This window comes from Euleptes europaea, chromosome 18, assembly GCF_029931775.1.
Source record: "Euleptes europaea isolate rEulEur1 chromosome 18, rEulEur1.hap1, whole genome shotgun sequence".
NCBI lineage: Eukaryota > Metazoa > Chordata > Lepidosauria > Squamata > Sphaerodactylidae > Euleptes > Euleptes europaea.
In genome coordinates, this window is record NC_079329.1 from 18,470,346 (window position 1) to 18,481,355 (window position 11,010).

The 11,010-nt window shown below is 41.1% G+C and overlaps 1 protein-coding gene across 1 annotated transcript; it reads left to right on the forward strand.

Annotated features, from left to right (window-relative positions):
* Positions 1-3,152: 3,152 nt before the first annotated feature.
* LOC130490654 (vomeronasal type-2 receptor 26-like) lies at positions 3,153-10,809 on the forward strand. Its single transcript, XM_056864466.1, has 5 exons — positions 3,153-3,221; positions 4,345-5,133; positions 6,398-6,622; positions 8,439-8,565; positions 9,908-10,809. Exons 1-5 carry the CDS (start codon positions 3,153-3,155, stop codon positions 10,807-10,809), a joined length of 2,112 nt encoding a protein of 703 aa, XP_056720444.1.
* Positions 10,810-11,010: the final 201 nt, after the last annotated feature.

The following is an 11,010-nucleotide window of genomic DNA, read 5'->3' on the forward strand; positions in this document are numbered from 1 at the left end:
TCTGTAAGCATAAATTCATTACCTTCAATAAACAAGGCAATAGGTGTCCTTCAAAAGTTTTATAATATAATGCTGTAAGACCATCCCGACCAGATTTATTCAGCTTACTTTTACATATTGCATCTCTTAGTTCTTCAGGAGATATAGAAGAGTCTAAAAAGTCCCTCTTCTCCTGTGATATAGCCTCCCAGTGGAATTGCCTCATATAGGCCTCTATCTCTTTGTCTGTAACCAAATTTCTTTTATATAATTTTATATAATACTCTACAAAAGTTTCCATAATCTTTTGGTTATTAACAACCATCTTTGTTAATGCTTAATATTGGCATCTTCTTTTCCTTTTGTTTAAGTTGCCAAGCTAATCGCTTACCACCAGGTTTATTAGCATGTTCAAAGAACCTCTGTCTATTAAACATTATTTTATTTTTAATCTCTGAAGTTATCCACATCATATATTGTTGTTGTAATACTTTATTTTTTTACCTGTTCCATTTTGAAGGATTTATCTTGTGCCTTTCTCACCTTTTTTCCACTAGTTTAATTTCTTCCAAAATTGTTCTCTTTTGTATCTCCTTCTTTTTAAACCACCTTGTGTTATACTGGATCAGGAAACCTCTTATCACTGCTTTCCCTGCATCCCAGACTATTGTATCATCTGCTCCCTTCTCTATATTTTCAATGAAATAGTTGTTAATATCTAATTTCAATTTATCTGTGATATTTTTATTTTTCAATAGAAACTCATTAATTGACCAGGATCTATTCTTCCTATCTCCTATTTTGAATGTAAGTCTAATAGGGTTATGATCAGATAATACTCTAGCTAGTATCTCCGGTCTTTCAGACACATTCATTAATGCTTTGGAGACCCATATCATATCTATTCTAGAGTAGGTTAAATGCCTGGATGAGAAATAAGTAAAATCCTTTTTAGAACCATTTAATAATCTCCATACATCAAACATCTCCCACTGATCTACTATAGTATTAAACAGACCAGGCAGTTTTCCTTCACAGTTCATTTTTTCCCCTTTTTGGTAGTTCTATCTAGCTTTGGTTCCATTACCCCATTGAAATCCCCCATCCAGATCATTTTCTCTTTGGCGTATTCTGCCATTATTAATGCCAAATTATTGAAAAATATATATATTTTTATTAGGAGCATAAATATCTACTATAAGTATATTTTTATTACCACTTGTGACCTCTATTAACAATATTCTGCCTTCTTTATCCTTATATATGAATTTTGGTTCCATTATCATAGGAACATACATGGCTACCCCATAAAACTTTCTATTTTCATTACAAGATATAAATAATTTCCCCAACCTAGGTTGCTCTAACCTCATTATATCTTTTGGCAAAATATGTGTTTCCTGCAGACAAAATACATTAGCCTTAAATTTATTTAAATGATGAAATACGTTTCTCCTCTTATTTGGAGAATTCAAACCATTAACATTCCAAGATAGAGCCTTAATCATTTTTAGTCTCTCTTTAACTTTTTATCCGCATTTGTAACCAGATAATAATTTTTCCCACCCACCCCTCCCCCTCCCTATCCTTTAGTCCCATCATTCCATTATAGCTCAGCCATCATTGTCTTCTAATGGGGACTCCACTTCCGATATTCCACTTTGGCCTTCTCCTCCAGTCGCCTCTTCAAATTTGGGTTTCTCTGGCTTGTCTTTGGGCAGGAACTGGTTAGGTGGCTTTGCCAGATCTTTGTCATATCTTCTTAAGAACTCTTCAGCCTTAAGAGTTTCTATAATCCTGAATCTTTTGGTTTTGAAAAAGAGACACCTTGAGAGTATTCCCATCTGAATTGAATATCATTACATTTCAACCTTTCTACAATCACCATGAAGTCTTTTCTTTTCCTCAGTAGTCTAATAGGAATCTCTTTCATCATTCTCAAGGTAGTCCCCTCGATTGTTAATGGCGTACTGTAATGTTGATTCAGGACGAGATCTCAATGATTTCTAGAAAAAAGTTGAATTAGGCAGTACCTTGGAACATTATTTCTCCTGGCATAAGCTGAATTAACCCTATAAGCTGTAATCAGCATTCCTTCAACAAAATTCTCATCCTCATCAAGTAATATTGCCAGATGTGTTTTCAGAAAGCTTCTTATATTCCCTCCTTCAAATTTCTCTTTAAGGCCCCGTATCTGTATGTAATTTTCTTTCAGTTTAAGATCCATCATTGCAATCTGGTCTTCTCTCTTCTCCTCTCTTTCTTGTATGGCTTCCATAGAGAGTTCCATAGTGTCTATTTTCTTTCTAATTTCTTTGCTCTCTTGTAAAGATTTTTGTAACTTAATTTCTGCCTTGTCTTGTTTTGTAGTCAGTGAGCTTATTGAATCTTTTAGAGAAGAAATAGCAGCAGTATTTTGACTTATTTTTCCTCTTATGGATGTCACTGCTTGCAAAGTCTTGGTAACCATTTCATGGAGAGAACTCAAAGTTTCTTCCATTGATTATGTTTTAGATCCCGCTTTAAAAGATGCAGGAGTAGCCATTGTAGCAACAGGAGATACTGGCATCAAAGCTATTTTAGAAACTGAAGATCTTCTTGGTAATGCAGAAATTTGCTGCTGTAACTGTTGTTTTAGATCTTTAGGAAACTTGTCTTTTTTTCTTTATCATCCATTAGTTCTGAGCTAAATCTCAACTGTAATCCATAAAAGGGGGAGTGGGCTTAAAGTCTTTTCTTTAAATTCTGGAATCTCACATTTAAGGTAGGATTCAGTCCTTAGAGAACATTAGTTTTCAGACTGCCCATTTTTTCCTTCAATCTTGTTACATGCCTCTTGAATTTTATTTCCCAATCAATTTCCCCTCTTTAGCAACTTTCCCCCAGAGGCAAGTATAGCTGGATTTTAAACTGCACAGTCAGGCTGGCATAGAGCCAAGTTCAGCTTCAGACCCCGTTATTGGGGTTATAGCAGTAAAAGCATACTTATTTCGAGTTAGGTTCTCTGTTAGGCACCTCAGTTGTTATATAAATTCTAAAGTTTGTTTACTTGCATTTGATATGTGATTAGAAAATCCCTCGTGGCAGCACCCAGCTTAATAAGGAATCCAGAATGGCACCTGGCTCATCCGCTGCCGTTTCCACTGGTTTCTCAGCAGAAACTGCTTTCACAGATGGCACGGTTGTTTGCGCCAGTTCAGCACTCCCTCTTACTCCGAGAGGTGTCACTTTGTTACCGGGGGGTAAGTTCTTTTAAAACCCCCGACCGCCCTTAGCCGGCGCACCATACCCCACATGGTTCGCCACGGTCTCCTCTGACCCAGAATAGATATTGCATTTTTGAGCAACTCTCCCAGCACAATTTTTCCAACAGCGTGGGCTCACTTTGTATCTGTGCGTCACACTTTGGCAATTCTGGCAATATTTCAAACTTTTTCATTACTTTTACAGAACAGTGTATTTTCAGGCATAATGCTATTGCACATGAACACATGAACTCATGAAGCTGCCTGATACTGAATCAGACCCTTGGTCCATCAAAGTCAGTACTGTCTTCTCTGTCCGGCAGTGGCTCTCCAGGATCTCTTACTTGCCTAGTCCCTTTAACTGGAGATGCCGGGGATTGAACCTGGGACCTTCTGCATGTCAAGCAGATGCTCTACCACTGAGCCATGGCCCCTCCTCTCACATTTAATAGTCTACAGTATGGTGTAAACATAACTTTTATATGCACTAGGAAACAAACAAACAAAAGTGTGATTTGCTTTACTGCAATATTCACTTTAATGAGGTGGTCTGGAAACAAACCTACACTATCTCCAAGGTATGCTTGTACTTGGCCCCATCAACTGAACTCCCATGACAAAGCTCTGAGGAAATTTTGATGAAAATGATGAAACCACTATTCTGCACTGACTCTACTTTGTGTCAAACCTGAATGAGAGATGTTTGTCTTAGAATATCAATCTCATTGGCTTTATTGTTAAGATCTTGCTTATTGTGATCATTATTATTTTTCTTAGGAACTGCAACAACAAAGACAGTGGCAGCCTATTCTCCTCCTTAAAAAGGCCCCATTCTGCATGGTTTTTGTTTATGCAGGTCCCAGGATCCCAGGGATAGACATTTGGGGTGATGGGGGGGAATCCACTCTCTCACACTCAATAGGAACATCCAGTAGTCATTTTTGTAGCATTGTATCCAGAAACGACATGCAATGACACATGGCTAACAATATGTGTTTCTAACAGAACTTCGGTAATGGTCATCAAGCCAAATTTAGAAGATTTTTTTTTTAATACAATCATCTGAAAATATGTGAAGTTATTACCATTCTCTTTACATTTCATTTATTTTATTTTTCAGCTCACTTATGGATTTTTGGCACCTGAACTCTATGACACAACTCAATATCCCTTTATTTACCAGATGATCCCAAACCAAGAGCTGCAGTGTTCAGGGCTCATTGAATTGCTCTTGTATTTTCAGTGGATGTGGGTTGGGCTCACAGTTTTTGAAGGTGACAATGGAGATACTTTTCTGAAGACAATTACACCAATGTTCACCAAGGTTGGTGTTTGCATTTCTATCACGTTAAGAATATCGGACCGACACAACGATCCCATTGCTAATGCACTGGAGTCCCTGAAGAAAATGGAGATGCTTGCCAAAAGTAATACCAATGTTAGTATCATCTATGGACAGTCTCAACATTCCTTCCCTGTAGGCATCATGCCATCTGGGAAAGTTTGGATCACAGTGGCTCAGTGGGATTTGAGTTCAGGACTTATTTCAGTTAAATTCCATGGTGCTTTGTCCTTTGCCGTCCATTCCATGGAGGTTCCAGGATTCAAGGAATTCCTCCAGAATATGGACCTTCAGTCTCTTGATGGAGATTGCATTATCCAGAATTTCTGGCAGGCAGTTTTTGACTGTTCAATGTTGATATGCAATATATCGTATTTTGACATGTGTACTGGACTGGAGAATTTAGAAGACCTACCTGGACATGTGTTTGAGATGGAAATGTCTGTTTACAGCTACAGTATCTATAATGCTATTTATGCGGTGGCACATGCTGTGCATGCCATGTATTCATCAAGCTCCAGGAGGAATGGAGACAGATTAAATATTTGGAATGTGCAGGCTTGGGAGGTAATAATGTTTTCCAGAAAGTGGAGACCCGCAGTCTCTGTATACTGTACATAAGCATTGTGATAAATAGTAGAGAGTTCTGGAGATTTCCACCAATTCCTGGAGAGGTATGACATCAATTTTGCATTTTCCAGAGAAGTGATGTCATGCCATAACTCTATGGCAACCCCCCCCCTTCTGCTGTTCCAAGCGGTGGTAGGAAACAAGAGGTTGGAGCAAGGATTCCAGCAACCAACCAACCAACCAACCAACCAATCAATCAGCCAGCCAACCAACCAACCAACCAACCAATCAATCAATCAATCAATCAATCAATCAATCAATCAATCAAACCTTTATTGGCATACACATACCTGCAGAGAACATAAGCATACAATTTTAGTCAACCGAGCTCACCTGTTACGTTTACAGTGTCTTTCGCTGATCCACATTGCATGTTGCAAAAACTTGGCCACATGGTCAATTGTGGCCACATCCTGAGTAGACATAAGAAAGGCTACCTTGCCCTCAACTGGGTGCTATTTCTCACCAGCGAACAACGGGTTAATAAACAAGGCGGATTCTCTGATAAAGGAGGCAGTGCAAAAGAACATGTGCAACCGATTCTATGTGATTCATTCCACAGGGGCATAACCTCGCAGAGAGTGGTATTGATTGAAATCTCCCCTTTAATATTGATGAGGGTAGCAGGATTCCAGCTAAAGTGTGGGGCTCAATATACTGTAAAAATACACTGAGTTTTTGTGTACACAATGAAGTACACATCCACTTGAACAAGTCTACTCATTCAGTTATTTGGGCTTCAACTTCTATTTATCTCTTTCTTGGAACCAGCATTGTTGATCATATTGCAGGATTTCTGTTTTCCTGTAAGATATATGCTTAACAAAGAAGTAATATGTGCGCTTTGCTTATGGGTCCCTTTCCAGCCAGATCTGTGGATTATCATCTGTTAAATCTCTTTTCACAGTCTGACAAGAAGACCACAGAAACACTAGCAAAATTTACCCCATAGACCCCCAAAACAAGTCCTGACACTATCTTAACTGATTGGGTCCTGAGGACTTTGATATAATTCTTGTAGATTGTATATTTGCACTAATTTTTAACCAGTTCTATCCTTTTATTATGTGTACCTTTTGATTCTGAATTGTGCTCATATGCTGACAACACTTTTATTCTGGCAGAAGTTTTTTTTAGATAGAATTTTCATAACAGATGCATGACCTATTATTAATCTCTTGAATCTTCTCCTTACATCTAGCTGCATCCTTATTTGAAAAATTTGCATTTTAACAATAGTGCGGGAGATGAAGTGTCCTTTAATGGAAACACAGGTTTGGAAGCAAGATATGATATTATCAACTGGATCATAACGGACACTAAGACCACCAGAGTCAAAATTGGAAGTATGAATTTTCTGACTTCTTCTAGTGTGGAGCTTCAGATTGACAAGGATATAATTCAGTGGCCAACCAGATATAACCAGGTGAGAACAAACTGTCAGGGGCAGCTTCAGCAGGATTTTGAATAGAGAAAATTATGGGCTTACCCATGAAAATATTCTGGTTTGGTTCATACACTGTTACGGAATGCAAGTGGGATGTTCTTCTAGAGATCTCTCCTTCCCCACACACACCCTTCTTTCATACTGCCCTCTTCAGGCCTGGTGCAGGCAAGGACCTTAACTAACTGTCACTACTCTGGTTCTAGGACTTTACTTAGGGTTGCTAGCTCTGAGTTGGGAAACACCAGGAGATTTGAGGGTGGCGCCTGAGGAGGGTGGGGTTTGCAGAGGGGAGGGTCTTCAATGCCATAGGGTCCCATTGCCAAAGCGGCCATTTTCTCCAAGGGAACTGATCTCTGTCACCTGGAGATCAGTTGTGATAATGGAAGATCTCCAGCCACCATCTGGAGGTGGCAAGCTTAGCTTTACTAGCGAGGGCCCAGAGCAACCTCCCAGCCCTCAGGCAACTCCCTCTTTAGTCAGGGTATGCCCTGATGTAAAGCCAAAATTGCGGCAATAAGTAATGGCCATGTTGGCAGATATCTCCGTTGGATCACTGCCTTCAGGAAAGTGAAATAAAGACATGCACAGCAGTAGCAAAAAGCACAGGCTGTTGGGTTAAGCCATACCAGCAGCACCCCAGCAGGATCCACAGTCTTATCCCGGGTGTGTGGGATTTACTGGGAGACACCCTCCTGAAGCAGATGTTATTGCTATCCAAATGACACCTATCTTGGGCGGGAGTGCTCAGTGACTGCAAACACGGCTGTGCTAATGTTGCATAGGGCTCCTATCTTGCAAGGGAATGAGTCCCAGGGCTGCTTGGCCAGCTGATCCACAGAGGGAGGAGGTGAGGTGATTGGGTGCATCTGTAGTTCACAGTGGGGCAGTTCCAAGTAGGGTTGCCAACCTCCTGATGCTAGCTGGAGATGTCCCGCTATTACAACGGGCCTCCAGCCGATAGAGATCAGTTTGCCTGGAGAAAATGGCCCCTTTGGCAATTGAACTCTAGAGCCTTGAAGTCCCTCCCCTCCCCTCCCCAAACCCTGCCCTCTTCAGACCCCGCCCCCAAAATCTCCAGGTATCTCCCAACCTGTGCACTCCCCCCCTTTAGGATTCTGCTGTCACTCTGCTGTCGCTGCTGAGACCGCAGTGGTGGAATGGTTAAGAGTGGTCAACTCTAATCTGGTGAATTGGGTTTGTTTTCCCTGCTCCACTGCGGAGCCTGCTGGGTGACCTTGGGTGAGTCACAGTTCTCTTCAAACTCAGCCCCACCTACCTCACAAGGTATCTGTTGTGCGGAGGGGAAGGAAAGGTGATTGCAGGCCATTTTGAGACCCCTTAAAGGTAGAGAAAAGCGAGGCACAAAAACCAACTCTTCTTGTCATTTCTGAAGAGAGAAAAAAAGGGAATATTTTAGGCATCATGCAGGAGGTTCTTATCTTTCAGAATACTGTACATTATACACAGTGCTCTGGAATACATGTGAACTTTGTCCCAGAAATATTGCTGAATGGCATCTTGTCATAAGTTCTCTCCCACGACTCCACCACAAGTGTCCTCACTGAACAGATTATGAGGACCACCACATTGTGAATTTATCCACCCATTTTCTCAGTGAATGGCTTTGAGAAAAGAAGAAATCTCAAATCAGGGCTGTCTATAAGCAGTGTACAAAGTAGTACTTTAACTGAACTGTGGGGTAATGTTCAGAATGAAGTTGTAATGACAAATGGATCAATCAGATTACCTTCTCCGAAGTGTACTTTATGTGTTTCTTCTTTATATTTGAGTGTAGACACAACCACGTTCCATTTGCACCAGCAACTGCTTACCTGGATACCATAAAGTAGTCGTGGAGGGGAAACCTGTGTGTTGCTATGAGTGTTCTCTGTGTCCAGAAGGAGCCATTTCTAAAAAAATAGGTCAGTAGTTCCAAAGGACATTGGATAAAATATGCTTTTAAAAATATTGTAGCAGGGAAGAGGTGAGCTCCTCCTCTCTTGGAGTCTTCAAGCAGTGGTTGGATTTGTCAGGGATGCTCTGATCCAGCATTAATCAGGGGGTTGAAATAGATCGCCTGTATGGCCCCTTCCAACTCTATGATTCTATAGTTCTAACACAGTTAGTGCTTTCATCTCTCAAATTCAGATTTTGAGAATGAGCAGCAACCACTGTGGGTGCTTGAACACTGAGAGTCATTGTAGTGTAGTGGTTCAGAGTGTCAGACTAGGATCTGGGAGACCTGGTTTTGAATCCTCACTCATGCCATGGACGTTTGCTGGGTGACCTTGGGCCAGTCACACAGTCTCAGCCTCACCTACCTCCCAGAGTTATTGTGAGGATAAAATGGAGAAGAGGAGAACAATGTAAGCTTCTTTGGGTCCCTATTGGGGAGAAAGGTGGAGTATAAATAAACTAATTAAAATTAAGTTGGATTAAATTTTTGCACCTGCCTGAAAACCCAGTATTTCTTAATCATATGTGGGAGATCCAGCCAGCTTTTTTACCCAAGCATACCCATTTTGTCTCCTTATTATAGCTTGTCATCCATGCAAGTTTGGATGATGGTGTCCTCTGGGAGTCTGTCTCCTTTAGCAAGGCTCCCAGCATAAACAGTGGACACCACTGATTGTGGGAACCTCGTGGTGGGAGCCAGAGGCAGGGCTGGGTGTCCTCTTGATAGGGAGAGACTGTGGCTCAGTGGTAGAGCATCTGCTTGGCATGCAGAAGACCTCAGGTTCAATCCCCGGCATCTCCAGTTAAAGGGACTAGGCAAGTAGGTGATGTAAAAGACCTCAGCCTGAGACCATGGAGAGCCGCTGCCAGTCTGAGTGGACAATACTGACTTTGATGGACCAAGGGTCTGATTCAGTATAAGACAGCTTTGTTTGCTCGTGTGTGTGCTCAAGTCCCAGGATTCTCAACATAGCCTTTTTCACTGCCAAAGGGGACCCCTGTTCTTTCACCATCAGTTGGTTTGGTCTAGTTACAACCATAGCAGGTTACTGATAAAAGTCACTGCCATGACAGAGGAAGATTGATTGATTGATTGGTTTCAACTTAGCATCATGGGTTACCTACAAAAGGAAAATTGCATGGACTCTTTTAGTAAATTCATTTGGGATTGATCTCATGATGGAGCTTTCTTTGTTTTGTTTTTTTTCTCCAAGAAGCCTTAGTTTGCTAGAAGCCCCTCGCAATATAGGAAGTTTCAGTATATGTGGAATCAAAGGTTTTGGTTCTAAACAAATATTCTTCTTTCAGATGCAAAGGAGTGCAACAAATGCCCCGATGACAAGTATCCAAACAGACACAGGGATGAGTGTGTTCCCAAGAGTATTACTTTTCTCTCCTACAAAGATCCTTTGGGAAGAGTTTTGGCTGCTTTTGCTGTCCTCTTTTTCTGCAGCAGTGTTTGGATTCTAGGGGTCTTCACCAAGCACCGAAATACACCAATAATCAAAGCCAACAACAAGGGCCTGACATACATGCTCCTTATCTCCCTCCTGCTTTGCTTTCTCTGCTCCTTGCTATTCATCGGATGGCCCGGAAAGGTGACCTGTCTTCTCCGGCAAACTGCTTTTGGTGTTATCTTTGCTGTTGCTGTTTCCTGTGTGCTGGCCAAAACCATCACTGTCATTTTGGCTTTCATGGCTACAAAACCAGGCCACAAGATGAGAGGATGGTTGGGAAAGAGATTATCAGGCTTCATTGTCCTCTCGTGTTCTCTGGTTCAAGTTGGTATCTCCACTATGTGGTTGGGGACCTCTCCCCCTTTTCCAGAAATGGATATGCACTCACAGCCTGGAGAGATCATTGTGCAATGTAATGAAGGGTCAATCACCATGTTTTATTCAGTTCTGGCCTATATGGGCCTGTTAGCCCTAATGAGTTTCATTGTGGCTTTTCTTGCAAGAAAACTTCCTGACACTTTTAATGAAACTAAATGTATTACTTTCAGCATGATGGTTTTTTGCAGTGTCTGGGTGTCTTTCGTGCCAGCCTACCTGAGCACCAAAGGGAAATACATGGTAGCTGTTGAGATCTTCTCCATATTGGTCTCCAGCTTAAGCTTACTAGGTTTCGTCTTTCTTCCTAAATGCTACATTATAATTCTGAAGCCAGATCTGAATACCAGGGAACGGTTAATCAGGAAAACACTGTAAAGAACATGATTTCCAATTGATGTGCTAAAGATTTTTGCTGAATTTCTAATGATAACATTCTGTTCATGTTCAGGATTATACTACAGTTGCCAACCTCCAGGTGGTGACTGGAGATCTCCTGCTATTACAACTGATCTCCAGCCGACAGAGATCAGTTTACTTGGAGAATATGGCCACTTTGGCAATTAGACTCCCCTCTCC